At 40.5% G+C, this 22,500-nt stretch overlaps 2 protein-coding genes across 5 annotated transcripts in view; both read right to left on the bottom strand.

The window, feature by feature from the left end:
- The window catches only part of LOC138966913 (xylose isomerase 2-like), a 15,234-nt gene extending 6,966 nt beyond the window's left edge, over nt 1–8,268 (bottom strand). The window contains exons 1-7 of the mRNA XM_070339310.1: nt 7,991–8,268; nt 5,964–6,040; nt 5,341–5,413; nt 4,610–4,751; nt 3,301–3,438; nt 2,522–2,631; nt 528–623 (exon numbers count right to left, since the gene is read on the bottom strand). Of these exons, the coding sequence (XP_070195411.1) occupies nt 528–623; nt 2,522–2,631; nt 3,301–3,438; nt 4,610–4,751; nt 5,341–5,413; nt 5,964–6,040; nt 7,991–8,078 (724 nt within the window). The 5' untranslated portion in view covers nt 8,079–8,268. The remainder of the gene's footprint in view (nt 1–527; nt 624–2,521; nt 2,632–3,300; nt 3,439–4,609; nt 4,752–5,340; nt 5,414–5,963; nt 6,041–7,990) is intronic.
- A 5,156-nt stretch (nt 8,269–13,424) lies between these two features.
- LOC138966909 (spermatogenesis associated 6-like protein) overlaps nt 13,425–22,500 on the bottom strand; it is a 39,335-nt gene continuing 30,259 nt past the window's right edge. For 3 of the 4 annotated variants that reach the window (XM_070339307.1, XM_070339305.1, XM_070339306.1), the window contains exons 13-14: nt 20,101–20,201; nt 13,425–16,090 (exon numbers count right to left, since the gene is read on the bottom strand). In XM_070339307.1, the coding sequence (XP_070195408.1) occupies nt 15,925–16,090; nt 20,101–20,201 (267 nt within the window). In that variant the 3' untranslated portion in view covers nt 13,425–15,924. Of the gene's footprint in view, nt 16,091–20,100; nt 20,202–22,039; nt 22,094–22,500 lie in introns of all 4 variants that reach the window. The other variant, XM_070339304.1, reaches the window with a different exon arrangement.

Below are 22,500 nucleotides of genomic sequence, written 5' to 3'. Positions count from 1 at the left end.
ACTGAAAAATTAGACACAGCGGGTTCTATTTTTAGATCAGTGGCACAGGCACATGCAATCTGTCAGAAAAAAAACCACTTCTGCTTTAATTGAAAAGCAGGAAATTTATGGTCATAATCATTGGTATTGTGGAGAATATAAGCTACATGTCATTAATTAATTCTGAGGATGAGAGTACAGTCTCGCTTTGGCAAAGGGTGTAAGAATACGCTCTGTGGAAAAGTTAGCGCACTCCAAGAGTGCGCTAACAGATTTAAGCGCATCGCCATTAGCCAATCAACTGGTTCACATCAGTCATGTGACACCAGTACTTACTGACAATGTTAGTTATGAAAAATTAAGTTCATATTACTATACGCTTTTACATTGGTTATCATACAACAATAAATTCATATCATGATATGCGTTTACATGATAAAACAAAGTTCATATTCACAATTTGGTCAAGTTTACAATGAACGATAGCAAAATCTCTCGCAGCACTGCAAGCACCCCAACACCGTATACACACGGAGAATCATACTGACCAATCGCCATCTTGAAGAAGGTAGCCATGTTGTCCAGTTCAGCTCGGACATTGCTGTTGAGTAGGCTGTGGAAGCCCTCACGTCCACCCCAGAACACTGCAAGGCAACAATACTGACTGTCAGTATAACACTCACTGGTGTGGGCATCAAGGTAAAGGGGCAATTAACACTCTGAAGCCTGTCCTTAATTCACACTCACTGGTGTGGGCATCAAGGTAAAGGGGCAATTAACACTCTGAAGCCTGTCCTTAATTCAGCGAAGTCGACTACGCGGTGTAAGCCTATATTTCGCGAAGCTGGCCGTACGGAGCTTTAGCACTGAGATTTCGGTAAAAAGGATTTGTGTAGTCAGTCTTCGCGGAGTCAACTTCAGAAAACTGTAACGAGTGTTTACCATGTGCTACCTTTTACTACGAACACCCTTTCTGTAACCAGTTTTGAATACTTGTGTTTGCCATGCGCTACCTTTTACTACAAAAACCCTTTCTGTATCAAGTTTTAAATACAAGTGTTTACCATGTAGTACTACCTTTTACTACAAAAACCCTTTCTGTATCCAGTTTTAAACACAAGTGTTTACCATGTAGTACTACCTTTTACCACGAACACCCTTTCTGTAACCAATTTTAAACACAAGTGTATACCAGGTGCTATCTTTTACAATGAACACTCTTTCTGTAACCAGTTTTAAACACAAGTGTATACCAGGTGCTATCTTTTACAACGAACACTTTCTGTAACTAGTTTTAAACACGGTGTATACCAGGTGCTATCTTTTACAATGAACACCCTTTCTGTAACCAGTTTTTAACACTAGTGTAAACCATGTGCTACCTTTTACTACGAACACTCTTTCTGTAACCAGTATTAAACACTAGTGTAGGCCTATACCAGGTGCTATCTTTTACAATGAACACCCTTTCTGTAACCAGTTTTAAACACAAGTGTATACCAGGTGCTATCTTTTACAACGAACGCCCTTTCTGTAACCAGTTTTAAACACTAGTGTAAACCATGTGCTACCTTTTACTACGAACACTCTTTCTGTAACCAATTTTAAACACAAGTGCATACCAGGTGCTATCTTTTACTACAAACACTCTTTCTGTAACCAATTTTAAACACAAGTGCATAGGCTACCAGGTGCTATCTTTTACTGCGAACACTCTTTCTGTAACCTGTTTTAAACACAAGTGTATACCAGGTGCTATCTTTTACAACGAACGCCCTTTCTGTAACCAGTTTTAAACACTAGTGTAAACCATGTGCTACCTTTTACTAGTAGATTTATACACTATTTCAAACTGTGTTCAAAACTTGTTCTTGAAAGGGTGTTCAAAAGTGGAACACTTCCCTTGGAACACTTCAAGAGTGTACCGTCCCGAAAGAAAAAAAACCCACTGAAAAACGTTGTAACAAGAAATACATAAATAAAAAAATCCTTGTACGAGATAGGAGTAAAAAAAAAAAAAGGTTACAAAAACCATACCCCACCACCTGCCACCCTCACCCCCCTTCCCCCCATCCCCCACCCCCCCTTCCCCCGCCACCCCCCCCCCCCCCCCCCCCCCCATCATTTGTTTGTTTGTTTGCTTAACGCCCAGCCGACTACGAAGGGCCATATCACGGCGGTGCTGCTTTGACATACAACGTGCGCCACACACAAGACAGAAGTCGCAGCACAGGCTTCATGTCTCACCCAGTCACATTATTCTGACACCGGACCAACCAGTCCTAGCACTAACCCCATAATGCCAGACGCCAGGCGGAGCAGCCACTAGATTGCCAATTTTAAAGTCTTAGGAATGACCCGGCCGGGGTTCTCCCTACGACCTCCCGATCACGGGGCGGACGCCTTACCACTAGGCCAACCGTGCCGGTCGACCCCCCATCATACCCATTTTTAACACTAAACATGCGGTAAATCAAAATAGGCAACAGACGTTGAATCCAAATAACCCTTGCGGCTTCAACTCTCAACATTCCCAGCTCACCAAAGTTCTCGGCGCCGAGTTTCTTGGCAACGTCCAGTCCTTTCTTCACCTGGGCAGCGGCAAAGGCAAACACGTGGGCGTCTGGGTTGGTGGATGCTCCGTTCATGTAGCTGATGGGACACACATAGTCAACTGGGTAAGCTATTTTCTAAAGAAACTTGTGTGAACAAGTAAGATCAAATAACCAAAGGGAAATAAGCGCTCTAAATGCATACGACATGTGTAATGGAGTAAGCGAGAGTTATACGGAACCAATCTCCTGGCACCTGAGAGAATAACAAGCATTGAAATGAAAAAGCGACTTTCATCCTCATTTTTCATTGTGAAAAAGTCAAACTTTCCTTAGATACTGTGCTTGTACGAGAATTGTTAAATTTCTTTTCTTTCTGGGCGCGCGATGTGCTGTTCTTCAAACTCAATGTAAGCTCAATGTAAGCTTTCTTTGGTGTGCAAAAAAATTATTATTCTTGAATTGAAACCAATATTTCACATGTGAAATGCAAGCATTCATTTTATAAGCCTGTTTAGAACGCTCACATCTCATGAAGGCGAAGTGAAATTTTTCTCTCTATTGTTTCATATCCTATCTTATCAGAAAACGTTATTCCTTGCTAATTGTCAGGTAACAGTGTCATGCGCACTACAGTGAGAGGGAGTAAGGACTCGAAGTCCTCGTAAACACACATTAACTTTCAGAAAGGGAATCGTCCTACCTCAATCATCCTAAAACTGGAATGGTATATTTTAAAAACATTATACAGATCTATTTCCAAACTTACCGTGGGTGAGCAAAGAGGTTGCAAGTGGCCCACAGAAGCTTGACTCCAGTCTTCTTCTGCAGCTCCAGAGCCAGGTCCGTGATCTGATCCAGGTTTTGTCCCGACTCTTTGATGCTGCTGCCCTCTGGCGAGATGTCTCTGAAAACATGACAAATCGTGTACATGGCAACATTTTCATTGAAGCATACAGGGGCGGATCCAGGGGGGGGGGGGGGGGGGGGGGTTCCGGGGTTTCCGGAAACCCCCCTAGCCTAAAAAAAAAAAGAAGAAAAAAAGAAGAAAAAAAAAGAAGAAAAAAAATGAAAAAACAAAGAAAACTTGATTGCTCAAATTGCACCAGATTGCTCCATTTTTCTTAATTTTTATCAAAACTTTTCCGGATGGGGGAGGGGGGGCATGCCCCCGGACCCCCTTGGGAGCCGGCCTTCGTCTTCTAAGTGACAGTTTTGGAAAGTAATTGGGTAATTTGTTGGCTCAGGTTGCACCAGATCGGTCAAATGTCCTTGTTTCGATCCAAATTTTTCTTCTTGAAATTACTTTTTGGATGGTGTATTAGGGGGAGATTTGTTTTGCTCAGATTGCACCAGATTACTCCATTTTCCTTGTTTTTATCAACATTTTCCGGGGTGGGTGGAGGGGTGGCATGCCCCCTGACCCCCCAAGGAGGTTCGAACGCTTTGCGCCCTCGACTAATCGCTTCGCGTCGTCGAATTGTCCCTAAAAGAAATTCGGAACCCCCCCCCCCCCCCCCCCCTAAAAATGATGTGATCCGCCCCTGGCATACATGGTAAACTAAACCTTCTGATAACTGGCACTGACATCAATCCTACTGATACAAACGAGCTAGCAGTTCATGGCCATTGAATAAACCAGAACTTGTTTCTCCTCAATTTGTGCAAACCGGAAACCCGATCCTGTTCGGACTTCGAAAGTGATTAACCGGCAATCCATATCCAACTGTTCAACCTGCTCCCCCTCGTTCTCCCCCTCGTCCACTACTATACAAGTATCTCCGCCTCATAGAAGGACCAGAATTTGACGTCAAGCTTGGAGACACATTTTGGCAATGTAACGTTGACCGGTACATTTCAGTTTAGTGTCTAATATCGACTCTCTCCGTCAATAGTCAGTGACTGTGTAGTTAAATCCAGTATGATGAAGTCACGTAATCAAATTTCTGAGTCGAAGTTGCCGCTTCTCGCCATGATTTTGCTGCATGAACAAACTGACCTGGTTTTTTCTGTCTGCAAAGTTTAGTTACTTGAATTAGCTTAGGACTTATTAAATTTGGACATTGCCATCGACTAACCTGTCATGGAAGGTCCAGTATTTGACGCCCATCTTAGAGAAAAACTCGAAGCCAGCCCTCAGTCGGCGCTTGGCATTGGCAATGGTGTTGCTGCCATCGTCCCAGGGACGGTCCAACGTCGGAAAGCCGAAAGGGTCAGCCCCTGAACACACAGGTAGATAATGCAATGAGACCTGAGAAACAAAGGGAGGGGACCAGGTAGCTCAGGTGGTAGAGCGCATGACTTGTGATCCTAGGGTCACGGGTTCGAATCCAGGCCGGGACAGACACGGGTACATTTATGTGCCATAAAGGCATAAGTGCGGGTTGCCGGTTACACCTAAACACGCATGCAACTGGGTATCTCATCTGCATTTAGAGAACTTACGTCCCTTTGATCATCAGATTTTTAAAATAGCGCTCTGTTATTTGATTAAGATTGTTATACAATGAGACGTATAGAGTGTAGGGAGTCAGGGGTCTGCATTGGCCATAGTTTTTTTCGGGATGATTTACAATTACATTCTGTAGCCACACACAGACACACAAACATGTCCACATAGATACACACAGACATAGACACACACACACACACACACACACACACACACACACACACACACACACACACACAAACACACACACACACACACACACACACACACACTACCACCACCACCACTCAAAACAACAGGAACGTACAATACGATCCTGTGAGCACACATGCACCAAGGCATTAGGCCTATACTAACCAGTGCCACGAAAGGTGTGCCAGAAACAGACGGAGAAACGGAGCCACTCCTCCATCGTTTTCCCCATCACTACCTGCACAACGACAATCACATTATTACACGAGGACTGTAAACACCGAATTAAAACAACGACAATAAAACAAGTACTACTGACAGCAACTAAAACTACAACAGCAACGACGACGACAATTATTACTAGATCTGCAACTACTAATAAACACCCAGTACTACTACTACTTCTATAAACACGTGCATTGTGTGTGTGTGTGTGTGTGTGTGTGTGTGTGTGTGTGTGTGTGTGTGTGTGTGTGTGTGTGTGCGTGCGTGCGTGCGTGCGTGCGTGCGTGTTTTGTGTGTGTGTGATTCACTATCTGTCTGCCTGTGTGTTTTTCTCTGTGTCTGTGAATTTGCGTGCCTTCCTGTGTACACCACTGCTTTTCTCGTGTGCGTTCGTGCACGCTTGTATTTTATTGGTTTTTTGTGTGTGTTTTTCCCCCGGTCAAGTCCGCCCTCGAAAAAACACTTGGCCGAAAGAATAAACCATATGAATTACCCACTGCCCAGTGCCATTAACAGGGTGGGGATGCTGGAGGGATGAATAACACTTGTAGTCAGACACTCACCTCTTTGGCATTGTAGTGCTTGTAGGCAAGAGACTCCTCTGGTCCTGCACCGGCAGTGAAAGGGATCTGGCCGATTCCTGCAATAATAACAACGAGCGCTCATAATTATAGTGTATTAGTACAACAACGAGTAAGGTCAGCCGCGTTGGATCATGATTATTCCAGATAGACAATTATTGCCAACTGTCATACGAGTGCCCAGTAAAAATCTGACAGAGTGATGATGGGGTGTATTCTGTACATGCGTTTCATCAACGGGGGAATTGTGATGACTGCTTCCGAATTTAAATCTGTCACCGGCTTCATTTGATCATGTACATGTACTACGCTGTTGTACACAGACAGAAAATCAACCACAGGCGAAGGCATAAGAGAGAGAGAGAGAGAGAGAGAGAGAGAGAGAGAGAGAGAGAGAGAGAGAGAGAGAGAGAGAGAGAGAGAGAGAGAGAGAGAGAGAGAGAACGCTTGACAAATGAACACAGTTTATTGTTCAAGTTTCTATACTTGTGATGATTAGGGAGAGAAAAAAACGTTCCTATTTGACACATACTATTAATATAATGGGGACACTGAGGGTGCCAGTGGAGATTAGAGGCTGCATCAGTGATCGACTTCTTATAAATAAGTTTTGTCAACAGAATATTCTTCCGTGTCACGACCAGATCGCTTTCTCCATCTCTGTCTGTACAGTTTTGAAATCTGACCTAACCATATGATGGAAAAATTAACGAATACACAATGAACAAAGTATGAATTAAAGCGCCAGTGCAGCATGAAAAGATATCTACTGATATGATTATCAGTGTTTGTCATTCGTGATAAACGAAAGATGGGACAAACTCCACGACTGAACTTTCTCAAGGTCAGTGTCAATCTCAAAATATAATAATCACGACAGCCAATGCATGCGAGGAGCTCAGAACGTCTTACTGCTGTCAAACGATCTGTATTTACACATAAATAAGGCCATTTCGAACAGTAGCGGAGAATTTGTGTTTTTGCAATTATCCGATGAGTGAGAAGTTACGATATGGTGCTACACACGACTGTTCAAGGGAGAATAAGTTGACACACACGCACACACACGACACACACACACTACACACTACACACTACACACACACACACACACACACACACACACAATGTTATAACATTTAAACACGGTCAGATTTAAACATCACTCAGCAGAAGTGACCCGGGACACTATAACCCTATCCCTAACCCTAACCCTAACCAAGTATATGCGGCCTTGGAGTCAAGTCACAAACAAATTGTTGCATTCACCAGTACTTGTCAGCTTTTGCTGGGTACCAAAATTAATGTCAGCTGAAATACTGACTTTCACTTGAACACAGGAGAGCAGCTGAATTAGCGCATAGATGATGAAAGAGACAGAGAAGAAGAGCGACAGAGACAGACAAGAGTATGTGTGCGTTTTGTAACTGTCAGCATGAAGCATTCTTCTGTTGCTGATGTTGTTTTGGAAACTTTGCAAGTGAAGTGTGTGTGTGTGTGTGTGTGTGTGTGTGTGAGTCAGTCGTGTGTGTGTGAGTCGTGTGTGTGCCTGCGCCGGTGCGTGAGTTTGTGTCTGCAGTGTGCGCGTGCGTTTGTATGTGCGTGTGTGTGCGTTTGTGTGTGTATGCCGTGTGTGTGTGTGTGTGTGTGCATGCGTGCGTGCAGTGTGTGCGTGCGTTTGTGTGTGTGTGTATGTGCGGGGGTGTGCAGTTGTGTGTGTTTGTGTGTGTGTGTGAGCCGGTGTGCGTGCGTGCGTGTACTAGTATGCGTGCGTGTGGTTGCGTGCGTGCGGAGTCTGTCCGTACGTGTGGCTGTCTGTGGCTGTCCGTGACTGTGTGTGCGAACATTCGTTACACTCAAATACACGCAACTATTTATAGATAAGCTCTCAAACAGACTTTTACAAACGCCTGTACTTTAACAATGCAAACCACATTGCAAAACCGCCTACCTCCCCCAAAAAACAAAAGTCTCTCCACGCACAAAATCGTTTTGCATCTCCCTCTTACCTTTAAAAAATTCTGCTCCCTCGGCATCATAAGAAGCGAAGTTGCCTGCAGATGCAGAACTTTCAGTAGTTGGTGCAAAAGACGACATGGTGAAGGGTCAGTTGCACTGGCTGGCAAAAGAATGGTTTGGGAGGGGTTGGCAGAGACCCGCGTGTGCACTGAACAGACTGTCCTGGTTGACTCGACCCGTTGCACTGTCAGAGAATACTAGCTTGCGAATGTGACACTTCTCTGCGTTGATAACACTGGCTGTGCTAGTTTATCGCTTGGTGCGTGCACGTGTGAGAGTGGTGGTGTCGCTTGATTTTCGTACGCACAGCAAGACCAACTTGTCAGGGTTGTTGGGAGAGTGGGTTAAGGCCCGGTCACACAGCCCAAAAGTCGCGTAAACGCATGAATCACGCACGAAATTCGATCCTTACGCGATACATACGCGATTTGCGCATTTCATCAGTTTGTCTGACGTGGAACCTCCGTAGTTGTCCGCCGATGTTCGCCGGATCGGCGCTTTACGCGATTGCAGGTTTTGAGCAGCTCAAAACTCGGCTTCGCGTAAGAGTTTACGCAGTATTGCGCTGTTTTACGTAATTTCTGCGTAGTTTGCGTAGTTCTTACGCGAACTGGCAATGCGCGAAACTGCGTGGAATATCAGTGATCGTTCGCGAAAATGTTGCCGCTATCGCGTTCATCGACGACTTTCCACTGACGATTAGCAGACATATGACGCATGTTTCGCGCTTGTAACACCTACGTATCACCGAAAATCACTGAATTTTTTTTTATTGGTGTATGTATCTCTAAAAGAACATGTAAATAAGCGCATGTAATACTTACTGTATGAAATACCGATGAATCACTGATGTATCACTAACAACTCACGTAGGCCTATGATTGGCGCTACATAAAAGCAGCTATTTTATAATCTCCCGTCAGGCCAATTCCTGCTGCCTGCGACTGTTGAAACGTATGGAAAGCCGTTTGGCTCATAACCATTACACGCGTAATAAAAAATAAATACACGCGTAATAAATGATTAATACGCGTGTAATAAATGATTAATGCGCGTGTAATAATCATTTTTTACGCGTGTAAGAAATGATTAAATACGCGTGTAATAACTATTTCATGCGCGTGTAAGAAATGATTAAATACGCGTGTAATAAATATTTCATGCACGTGTAAGAAATGATTAAATACACATGCAGGAAATAGTTTATACGCGTGTAAGAAATGATTAAATGCACGTGGAATAAAAATGTCATACACGTGTACGAAATGATTAAATACACGCGTAATAAATATTTCATGCGCGTGTAAGAAATATTTAATACACGCGTAATAAATATTTTATGCGCGTGTAAGAAATAATTAATACACGCGTAATAATCATTTCATGCGCGTGTAAAAAATATTTAATACACGCGTAATAAATATTTCATGCGCGTGTAAGAAATAATTAATACACGCGTAATAATCATTTCTTACACGCGTATGAAATAGTTATTACACGTGTATTTAATCATTATGCTATTCCATAGCATAAGAAAAAAGATAAATTACACGCGCATTAATCATTTATTACACGCGTATTAATCATTTATTACGCGTGTATTTATTTTTTATTACGCGTGTAATGGTTATGAGCCAAACGGCTTTCCATAGAAACGGGAATGCCAAGGCGCCGCGGTTGCATCAGTTTATATATGCGCAGAACCGGACGTGCGCGCTGCCGCGCATTCCTTGCGCTACGGTTCATGCGCGAATCATGCGCGATTCATACGCAGTTCATTAGTGATAGTGCGCAATATGTATCGACTTAAGTTTGATAGATTGTGATTATGAACGTGTATCGGCGCAGCCATCTGTTTTTCCGCAGACGTGTAATAGCGCAACCGTCTTAAGCCGGCTGCGCCAATACACGCGGCGTGTACCGGCGCAGCGCCATCTTAAGATGGTCGTAATCGTAAGAATGCGCGTAACACGCAGATTATACGTGGTTTTCCGCGGACCTTTGCGTGCCTATGCGCTGTAGTGCGTGGTTTGTTAGTGAGTTTTTGCGTGATCTTTCCGTAGTTCTTGCGCAACTTTCATCGGTGATTTTCATCGCGTAAATCAGCGAAAATGGTCAAATTCTCGACCGACAAGCACGCACAACCAAATTTTATGGTGATTCATGCGTTTACGCGACTTTTGAGCTGTGTGACCGGGCCTTAAGGGAGAGAGTTTGGTGTAGAGCACTCTCAGTGATTGTTCATTTTTGTATCACTAGCAAGCACAGGGTAAAGCTGAAGAACAGAGATGGAAAAACAGGCACACACAGAAGCACGCACGCCGCACTGACATACTGGCATACACACACACGCACGCACGCCGTGCACAAACACACACACACACATACACACACACACACACACAAACACACTAACAAACTATACAGTCATACTGACACACACGACACATACACCGTGACCACACACACACACACACACACACACACATAATTATAGGACCTCAGTGGAGGTTGCGGGCCAGTAGGGCTTGGAAGCAGGCTTGCTCCAGAACAATTTCAAGTGCCTGTGGATTTGACTCGGCCAGGCAGCCAAGGCCGGAGAAAAAATGACACAACCCATTGTCCCAGCTGATAAACAGTTGCTTTGCTTTTTTCTCTCTGTGGCAGTGTCTTGCCTTTCACGGTCATCAGTGGAGAAAGGCATTTAAATGGTGGAATGAAGAGATAGACAAGACAAGACAAGATAGGGCCTACTAGAACCCAGAAAAACACATGATTATGAGAACAAAAATATAAAATAAAAATTGAGAGAGAGAGAGAGAGAGAGAGAGAGAGAGAGAGAGAGAGAGAGAGAGAGAGAGAGAGAGAGAAAGAAACTACAGAGTGTGTATGTTTATCAGTTCCAGAACGTTCGCGTGCATGTGTGTGTTTGTGAGTATGTGTCGGTGTGTGTGTGTGTGATAGGGGAAGGGCTCCTAATATGGACCGGCTCCTAATATGGACCACCACCAACTAACGGCGCTAGAGCGCTCAAAAAAAAAATTATTCGCTGTATTCACCCTCTTTGGATAACTTGCACGTGTCAAAACGGTTGCAGAAACACAAATCTCAAAACCGTCAGGCTTTTTCTCTTTTTTCACTTTTGGCAACGTTCACTCTAAATGTGCCGCCTAAAACGGACTCGTTTCTGTCTACAGCCAAAGCTTTTATCAAACAGAAATGGCTATATATGACAGCTAAAACCGTATTTGTTACATTTTAGCAGTGTTGACCCCGAGTTTCTACTGCAAACAAAAAATAATAGCAAAATCTCAAAGTAGGTGCGAGTCCCCTAATATGGACCACCTTCAACAAATCGAAGAAAATAAAAGCTAAAGGCTATTTTCATTAATTCATTAAGAAGCTTGCTGGTAATAACCTATAACTAGCCCTCGAGATTTAAAAAAGATGCAACGAAAAGTCTTCTTTTCGTGGAAGTTCATAATTTCACTTATTTTCACTCTGTTTTTGATAAGCTTCTTTAGTTTCCTGGTGTGCTTCAAATAATGCTCTCATCAACCCGAAACAGATAAATCTAGAGCATATTTTAATTAGGCTGACTTGTACACTAATTTGTATCATGTTATTTTGAAATATAGGGGGCGTTTTACAGTGATTCTTGAAGGCCGCTTCACTGGTCCATATTAGGCGCCCAGGCTCCTAATATGGACCCTTTGTGATTTGTTTCTGTATTTAATTTTTGCTGAATGTGTATCAAAGCTATTTTACTCTAATTAGGCCTAACGGTTCACCTAAGAAAGAAGGACTACCAAACACAAAATGAAACTTCTTTGCACGAAAACAAGCTAGTTATCAGCAATAAACAAAAAGTGGTCCATATTAGGGGCCCTTCCCCTACATATGTGTGTGCGAGTGTGGGTGTGTGCACTATACTACATGGCTGTGTGGCATGCCTGTGTGTGTGTGTGTGTGGGTGTGTATGTGCGCGCGCCGGTGTGTGTGTGTGTATAATGTTACCTATACTCGTTTCAGTTGTGGTTTCCACGCTTCGATTTCAGGCATGTAAGATCAGTTTGCCTCCAACTGAGTTTATAGTGTACACTCCAAAGTCCCATCACTACAGTGCATTCACAATTACCGGCCCTTCCGCCCCCCCCCCCCCCCCTAACCCCGTACATGGTACAAAACGTGTGTCCTTTTCACGTATAGTGCTTGGTGTCGTATCTTAAAGGTTGGCAGGGTACACGACACACCATTTAAATGTCTACCAAGTGCTCTTCATCTCTCTCTCTCTCTCTCTCTATCTGTGGTACATGCGTGTGTTTGCATGTCTGCGAACATGTGTGCAGTGTGTCAGTGTCTGTCTATGTATGTATGTGTATATTCGCCTATATACACGTGCGCATGTGGTGTGTGTGTGTGTGTGTGTGTGTACATGCCTGCATACACGTGTGTGCGTGTGTTGCACACGTATTACTGTGTTTGTGAACCCATGTAAATGGCCCGCATACATTCCAAAGAACTGTGAACAGATCCAACATTGTGAAACGGTATGCCCAACTTACTCCAAGACCCGGCCTAAGCTGGAATCTTGGTGTTTTTTGTTGTTGTACACCCATTCAAGAAATATGGCTGTGCTGGAGAACAAGTCAGAAAGCCTGGATGGTCACACCTACAGCCCTTTGAATCCGCAGCTTACAGCACAGTACAACACTATTCAAGTGATCTGCTTTGTTATTTTTTTCCCCTAAGATTGTTGGTTTGTTATCAGTCATGACATTGAAAAAATACCCACTGAAAGCTTGCCCCTCCTCCCACCCTGAAAATGTTTGAACAAATGATGCCAATTATGCAACAAGTGTGATCTCAAGAATGACCTCTAAGTCTTGGACATTAAAAATGCTGGAAATCCACCGATTGGTTGAGAGAAAAAACCTCATGTCGCCTAATAACATTCACACACGCACACACACGCACACACACACACACACACACACACACACTCTCACACACACACACACGCGCGCACACACACATCGCTCATTCCTTTCTTAACACACACACACACACTACATTGGGGTATGCACGTTAAAGATCCCACGATTGACAAAAGGGTCTTTCCTGGCAAAATTGTATAGGCGTAGATAAAAATGTCCACCAAAATACCCGTGTGACCTGGAATAATAGGCCGTGAAAGGTGGATGCAGCGCCTAAAGGCAGTCGATCTACTGGCCGATGTGAATGCGTGATATATTGTGTAAAAAATTCCATCTCACACGGCATTAATAGGTAACATGCGCCTTGAGTCGCCTTGTGTGGTGAGATACGTGCGCGATATAAATCCTCGTAAATAAAAAATCATAAATAAAATAAAAATAACACACACACTCACATTGTGCACACATGTACCCACAGACTCAGGGAAGAAGTTACACAGATTTATTAGGAAAGATGATCTGTTAACGTCATAAGTGTATATAGTACTGATAAAATTCCTAGAAAGAGACCTTGGGATAGAGCTCTAAGTGATTACACAAAATATATACAAGGTAGATAGTCATACTAACTTGGAGTATCATGACAAATGTATCACAGACAACCATAGGACGGTCACAACATTGACAAAATGTTTCGCCATAAAACATACACGTTATATTTCTTATACTGCTGCCTTTTTCACAGATCTCTTACGTTCGCTGATTTTCAGTCTGGTGACTAGAAAATAAACATAGTATTAACGACAATGCTCTTTTGTGGAAGCCAGTTACCATATCATCACCTGTGAAAAAAAATGATGGCAAGCTATTTATCACGTCAACCAAATGGTGTTGTCGAAGAGTGATTCAAAATGGAATGTGGTAACTAGAGGCAACATGTGAAACATAACGTCCGATTTATTCATGTTTTTCAGATAATGGAGTAAACTCTCTCTCTGCATGATTTCTAACAGAGAATAATTATTCTTTGAATCGTATTAGCCAAAGTGAAACTTAAATTCCAAGTCAGTCTCACAAATGTGAAAGGTTTTAGGCATAAAACGGTTTTGGTCCTGTATGGTAAAAAGATGAAAATATTTTTCTGGAATATGTTTTCTTCACATTTTACTAAGGAATGAAACTAAAATTATCACAGTTAAAATTGTCGCGAAATTACATACAATATAGTAGACACATTTATAAAAGAATATAATACTAAAATAAATAATGGACTATCTTCAACAACAAAAATCAAGCACAAAAGCTTGTAAAACATAATACATATGAACTAGTATGGACTTATTGTATCATGCCCAAAAAAAGTTGATGTAAAATTAAAATTAAAATCACAGATGCAAATTAAAGCTACAATTGTACTCATACACAAGTTAGGTAAAAAGCTAATGTAAAATGACAAAAAGAAAATTGTTTATATGTCCATTCAAAGAAAATATTGAAAACACTGTTGAGACGATTCATAATATACATTTCCCAAGAAAAAGTTTGTGTAAAAAGCATTCTAATAACAGAGCTACTTGTGTACGTTTTGGAGATTATAAAACAAAAAATAATAATTCTGAGACTGAGTCCTCTTTACTACAACCCAACACCAAATGTACCCTTGAAACCAGTGACTACTTCTCCAACTAGAAATAAGAAATAATACTGAAACTTAGCTAGGTAAGCTCAATAGTTGAGATGAAGACTCAGAAAGGCTGAAATGGCCAATTTACAAATACACTGAGATCTTGAATATAAAGTACATGTAAATACAACGTCAATTTTCAAACCAGAAATAAGGGTTGATCTTACTCCATCTCACCCTTGCTCCCTCTCACACATATTCCACCTTCTTTAATTATCAACTGCATGACACAGGCTTCTAAAAGGAAACAATATCTCTGAATTAAAGCAAAATGGTGAAGGGATACTACTAATTTTAGGTGTTATACAGTGACTGCTGACACTAGAGTGAATTCTATTTTGGTTCTGCAAAGTGTTCCTGGATCTGGCAGTGGTGTAAGAAATAGTCTTGCGCAGAAGAACATCAAATAAAACAGTCACAGCTGTACACAAACACACCCTGCAGCTCAAGTATATATTCCTGGTCCAGGGAAAAAAGTCAACCTCAAACAAAAAATGAGGAAAACAAATATGACCTGACATCCATGAACTAAAAGCTAATGTGAATGAATCATTAAAGAAAACAAGTTATCTTTTGTTCTTGATCTCTTTAGACTAAAAGTAATGTCAGTTACTTTTCCAGTCAGTCACATTCAAATTCTAGAACACCTTTCCGTCCAAATATGCTTCATACATTTAGAATGACAAAAACAGGCTTTTGTGGTTTTGCCCTTTAGGGTATATAACCCTTCCAGCAGATCTTCTGCAATTCAAGTGTTGAAAATTAAAAGGAGGAGGAGGGGGGGGAGGGAAACCAAACAACATACACATAACCATAGCCAAATGTACATACTGTACTTATCAAAAAAAGTGAACTCTCTAAAATGGTGCACACACAAGGCACGAATTTGTATATTTTGATTTGTATGCTGACCTTGTCAATAATTTCATTCTTTCACTTTCATAGTCATGATTTCTTTAAAAAAAAAATTTACAGACATCTGCATCTACAAAACATATCTGACATGGGAAAAGTGTATTTCTATCTCATTCTGCCAGCAGATCTGTTGGCTTCAAGGCTTTGAATTTTATAAGAATGAAAAAGAAGAAAAAAAGCACCCTACACAATATCTGTCTCATGATCATAATCTGGCCCTGTTTATCGTCATTTTCCTTGCTACCAAACAACACAAAACTACACAGATACTGAAACAAATATATTATTTTGTTCCTATAAAAACGTCGTAAAAGAATGTCACAGACTTTAGATTACATGCGGTTTAAAAAAAAAATGATCATGATCAGACTACAGTCGCACACGTAATTCACACCAAAACCTTTCTAGGGCCTAGCGAGCGAGAGTTGCGGTACGAACGGTTATAAGTCTTGTTCACTTTTCTGGTAAAAACTTCACGATGAGTTTTCTTGGAGTTGTCAGAGGGACGCTCATTCCCATAGTGGTCTCTGTCCACATGTACCAGGCTTTCAGGGCTGCCGATAAAAACCATAAGAATGATTAGGAAATTTGCACAGCAACATACCACAAACAGAAGGAAAACAAACACCATTTCAACCCCCAACAACCCCCCCCCCCCCCCCCCTTCAACCCACCATGGCTGTCAAATGGTCTAAACTTGGCTGCTTTTGGCCTATGAAGACGATCAGGAAATAACAGTATCACATTGTAAGGTTTTGATTTCTGACCTGCACTACAAACCAAAATCCTCAGGAAAACAAAAAGGAAACAAACTGTAATACGGCAGTTTGGGATGTCAAGCCTGTGTTACAATCCAAAATTCTCAAGAAAACAAAATCAGTATAATGCATTGTATTTTTGCCACACTTCAGGCACTTATAAATACTTGTTAATGATAGTCCTGTTTCTGGCATTTGAACTTGTATGAAGTCCTTACGCCACTGCTGGTAATTTTTGCACATTTAAACCATTGTGTTTTTATCATAAATAAGAATGAACTTTTGGTTGAGGGAATAAACAAAGGAAATATAACTGTCTCTCCTTTAAAACCATTTAGAAAAAAAAGACAAGTCGCGTAAGGCGAAATTACTACATTTAGTCAAGCTGTGGAACTCACAGAATGAAACTAAACACACTGAATTTTTTCACAATGACCGTAGTCCGCCGCTAGTGCAAAAGGCAGTGAAAGTGACGAGCCTGTTCAGCGCGGTAGCGGTTGCGCTGTGCTGCATAGCACGCTTTACTGTACCTCTCTTCGTTTTAACTTTCTGAGCATGTTTTTAATCCAAACATATCATATCTATATGTTTTTGGAATCAGGAACTGACAAGGAATAACATGAAATTGTTTTTAAAACGATTTTGGAAATTTAATTTTAATCATAATTTTTATATTTTTAATTTTCAGAGCTTGTTTTTAATCCGAATATAACATATTTATATGTTTTTGGAATCAGAACATGATGAAGAATAAAATAAAAGTAATTTTGGATCGTTTTATAAAAAAATAATTTTAATTACAATTTTAATTACAAAGTCATTAATTAATTTTTAAGCCTCCATACTGAAATGCAATACCGAAGTCCGGCCTTCGTCAAAGATTGCTTGGCCAAAATTTCAATCAATTTGATTGAAAAATGAAGGTGTGACAGTGCCGCCTCAACTTTTACAAAAAGCCGGATATGACGTCATAAAAGACATTTATCAAAAAAATGAAAAAAACATCTGGGGATTTCATACCCAGGAACTCTCATGTAAAATTTCATAAAGATCGGTCCAGTAGTTTAGTCTGAATCGCTCTACACACACACACGCACAGACACACACACACATACACCACGACCCTCGTCTCGATTCCCCCTCTATGTTAAAACATTTAGTCAAAACTTGACTAAATGTAAACAAGTCGCGTAAGGCGAAAATACAATATTTAGTCAAGTAGCTGCCATTTTTCAGCAAGACCGTATACTCGTAGCATCGTCAGTCCACCGCTCATGGCAAAGGCAGTGAAATTGACAAGAAGACCGGGGTAGTAGTTGCGCTAAGAAGGATAGCACGCTTTTCTGTACCTCTCTTTGTTTTAACTTTCTGAGCGTGTTTTTAATCCAAACATATCATATCTATATGTTTTTGGAATCAGGAACCGACAAGGAATAAGATGAAAGTGTTTTTAAATTGATTTGGACAATTTAATTTTGATAATAATTTTTATATATTTAATTTTCAGAGCTTGTTTTTAATCTGAATATAACATATTTATATGTTTTTGGAATCAGCAAATGATGGAGAATAAGATAAACGTAAATTTGGATCGTTTTATAAATTTTTATTTTTTTTTACAATTTTCAGATTTTTAATGACCAAAGTCATTAATTAATTTTTAAGCCACCAAGCTGAAATGCAATACCGAACCCCGGGCTTCGTCGAAGATTACTTGACCAAAATTTCAACCAATTTGGTTGAAAAATGAGGGCGTGACAGTGCCGCCTCAACTTTCACGAAAAGCCGGATATGACGTCATCAAAGACATTTATCAAAAAAATGAAAAAAACGTATGGGGATTTCATACCCAGGAACTCTCATGTCAAATTTCATAAAGATCGGTCCAGTAGTTTAGTCTGAATCGCTCTACACACACACACACACAGACACGACCCTCGTCTCGATTCCCCCTCTATGATAAAACATTTAGTCAAAACTTGACTAAATGTAAAAAAGAGAAGAATAAAACAATTTGTGGGGTTTTTTTTACTGCAAAAACCTTCAAAGCTTTCAGCTACATACCAACACAACATTGTCCTGTCAGCTTCTTTTTCTTCAGATTAAAAAAAAAAGTTACTATGCAGAAAAATAAACTGATTTTCTTTGACTGCAGAACTAGGAACAAAGGTGTACACCTGAAGCTTGATTAAGACAGCTGGACAAAGAGAAGCAGCCGGGAAAAATTACCATGCAGAAGATTTCTACACAAACAAAACTCTGCACAAAAAATCTACCTTCTACTACTGAACTTAAGATCTAAATACAAAAATGTACCGCTCAAACTAATCCAACTAACACAATACCCCCCGCGGGTTAGGGGGAAGAATTTACCCGATGCTCCCCAGCATGTCGTAAGAGGCGACTAACGGATTTTGTTTCTCCTTTTACCCTTGTTAAGTGTTTCTTGTATAGAATATAGTCAATTTTTGTAAAGATTTTAGTCAAGCAGTATGTAAGAAATGTTAAGTCCTTTGTACTGGAAACTTGCATTCTCCCAGTAAGGTAATATATTGTACTATGTTGCAAGCCCCTGGAGCAAATTTTTCATTAGTGCTTTTGTGAACAAGAAACAATTGACAAGTGGCTCTATCCCATCTTCCCCCTTTCCCCGTCGCGATATAACCCTTCGTGGTTGAAAACGACGTTAAACACCAAATAAAGAAAGAAAGAACTAACACAATGTGGCTCATCTGCAGTTCTGTAAACTCCGTACAAAAAATGAGGAAAACTCTGCTAAAGAAACTGGAACTTAAAATGTAGAAAGATGCATTGCTCAGATTAAAACTATTTAAAAGCATGCAGTTCTTGAAACTGACATATCTTTCAGAAAGGGGTCATGGTTTAATACTTTGCGCATGTTACTCCGTACACTACAGTCTGAATGGCTTGCTGAATTTTTCTTGCCACATCTACACTGAGCCTCAATTAGTCCAATAGAAAAAAACTCACCAAGCTAAAATCAACAACCAGTAGTACTTGCTAAGCAGAATGAAAAGAGGGAAATCAAGAATAATGAACTACTCACCAAAACGAACATTAACATAAAGCAGTGGACATCAAATGTTTCGCCTTTTTTTTCAACTCTCCCTGCTGTTGATGATATGTAAATTCAAATAATATCATATGTACCGATTGGAGATAGGATTTCCCTTCTTTGAGTCATGTGACGTCAGAGGCCTACAAAACTTCATATTTGGGCGTTTCAGGTTGACCGAAACTTTAAAGGAACTACAAAACACACGTCATGTGTTTGATTGCATGTGTGTGTGCTGTTCAATGTCAAAACAACAACAAAGTCAGTACATGACGTGTGTTTTGTAGTTCCTTTGAAGTTTCTGTCAACCTGAAACGCCCAAATATGAAGCTTATGTGTTTAATTGCATGTGTGTGTGTGCTCGTTCAATCGTCAAAACAACAACAAAGTCATAGTACCTGAAAGGAATTCGATCGATACATAAATGTTATTTGCGTTTTTGACCAAAATATGACATTTTACACAGATCTCGGCAGTCATTGTTCACCTCGACCGCTAGCGCGGTCTCGGAGAACAATGACTGTCTCGATCTGTGTAAAATGTCATATTTTGGTCAAAAACGCAAATAACGTATATTGTGCCAAGTTTCTTGCTTCACGCAGAGCTTTGGTGCACAGACTCTTATATATTTTTTTCTTATTCTGAAAAGTAAGAGTTGATGAATAGAACAAAATAAGCATGTTAGTAGAAGAAAAAAAGCAACTAACCCTATCAATACAGAGGAAGGTACCTCCGGGTTCTGGCAATGCGAGTTGACAGGTCAAGGTCATCCAGATAGGGGTCGTAGTGGTAAGGGGAGCGGGTTGGAGACAGACGAAGACGATCAAGAGTCTGAAATAAAAACATATAGGTTAAAATCATGAACAGTAGCTTTTTCTTGGCATGTCCTGAACTGTGATACACTTTGAACCTATTTTTACCATCCACCTGAATAGAAGATGTTCAAGCTAAAATTAACAACCTGTGGTACTTGCTAAGCAGAATCAAAAGAGGGAAACCAAGAATAATGAACAACTCACCAAAACGAATGTTTAACATAAAGTAGTGGACATAAAATGTTTAACTGATGTTTACAGTGTATACAATGTTTATATATAGGGGTCTTAGTTAAGTAATAGTAACTAGTAAAAGATTCTCCCCTTCCCAGATTTACAAATATCCCATTAAAACCAATTTAAGACCTTGATTTTTCATATTCTCAATCATAATGTCTCTAAGTTTACTTCCATTTTAAGAATCGTTTGACATATTTTCTCAGATTGTAAGCTGTTTTTTAAATGGGGAATGGGGGCAATTGTAACCACATTCTGTTCAATGAAAACAATTGGGTAACATGGAAAATGGAATATGTAACCTCACTACCTTTAACTGTGTACTTTAAAATAATTTTTTGTTACTGACAAACTACTGGAGTACCGCTCAGATTTATTGCAATATTGCTGTACTCTTCTTTTTCATATGCGCTAAACACTTTTAAATTCAAAGTGAATAAAATCTTGTTTAAAGCCATATGTACTCGATGACTATACACGCTAATTGCTTTACCAACAGCTGGAGACATGCTAAATTAAGTTCCCTGCAAGATATTGTGGTCTAGGACCCCTTAAATGTTGAGATATTTGAATTTTTATTTTGATCTAGATCGTCCTATTTATAGATTTGCCAACAGAGGGAACGTTGACGCAAGGGAAATAACTCCGCGTCTTTGTTGACATCCTCACTTTTTCAGAGGCTAGAACAAGCTGTAATGCATGTATATGGTCCGCGCATGGCGACATATCGTCATTACATGGTCTTATGGTGCGTTTGACATCGATTATGGGCAAACTACACTTTGTAAACACGGGAGCGCGTACATATGCCTTTAAACCAAAATACTTTTATCGTGTTTTGAGATGAATCAGCTTGTTCTGCAAGCTTTCCACAACAAAAAACAGAAGAAAATACTAATCTAACAGCAATAAGCGTACTAAAACAAATGCTACATATCATCACAAAACAAATGGACACCAAACAGACCAACATTTCAGATTGTGTCTGAAGTAATTACCCTGTACACATAGTCTAACAGAATGATAAAAAAAAAAGAACAATCATAAAGTAAGTGGCATCTAAGGTCAATGATGTTTGTGTTCACAGTATTTTTTCTTACATCTACATACACATGCACATACTTTTACACACACACAGACATGTATTACTGACAAAGATAGACAACCAACCTCACTCCAAGACTTAAATCACGGTGTGCAAGAACACACACACACACACACACACACACACACACACAGACACAGACACACACCGTGCACACACACACACACACACACACACACACACACACTCACACTCAAACACACGTGCGATGTCAGCTTCCCTCCTTCTTTCTACCTCTTAAAGCTGCTGAGAAAAGAACTGATTTCTACAAAGAGAGGGTGTAAAAAGTTTACTCTTGCAGAGAAAAAAAATGTTTCTAACAATGACTGCAGTATTTTGTTCGTGTTTTTTTCCCACTATAAATATCTACACATGCTTCACTGAAAATGAAAAATGGTCATACAACAAAGACGAAAAGGAAAGAAACAACAAAAATATGTATATAAACTAAGAAGCTGGGAAAGTGGAAAAAAGAGTTCCACCATCTAGGAAAGAAACGGGACTGAAATTACTGGAGAGTATCTTCCTTCCCGCAGTGGTGATGCCCCCAGTGTATAATCACGATCCTGTTGGAAATACAACAACAGTTTGAATGCTGACCTTTAATGTATAACAAGGAGTGAACAGCTAAAGCATAATTAACCAGAGACAATGAGAGGTTAAAACTCCCTCCTACCCCCCCCCTCACCCCCCAATTTAAAACATCCCCCTTGTTTGGGAAATGCATTTTCATTGTTGCCACTGACCAAAAGCAAATTTCACATGCACAGCCAAAAAGGTGTCTTCCCAACTTTCCGCCGTTGCTTGCTTACATAAACTTAATTTTACATCATTCTTATTTTCAAAGCAGGCAAGCTAAAATGTGATCTCCAGTCTTGGAGCATAAAAACAAGAACAAAACGTCACACTTATAAATGAAACTTAGTATTGATCAAGATCAAAGAGTACGAAAAAGGCTGATACAGCAGAGCCT

Source organism: Littorina saxatilis, linkage group LG5, assembly GCF_037325665.1.
Source record: "Littorina saxatilis isolate snail1 linkage group LG5, US_GU_Lsax_2.0, whole genome shotgun sequence".
Lineage (NCBI taxonomy): Eukaryota > Metazoa > Mollusca > Gastropoda > Littorinimorpha > Littorinidae > Littorina > Littorina saxatilis.
Note: the sequence above shows the minus strand (reverse complement) of the source record. Positions and strands in the feature narration are given on the sequence as shown.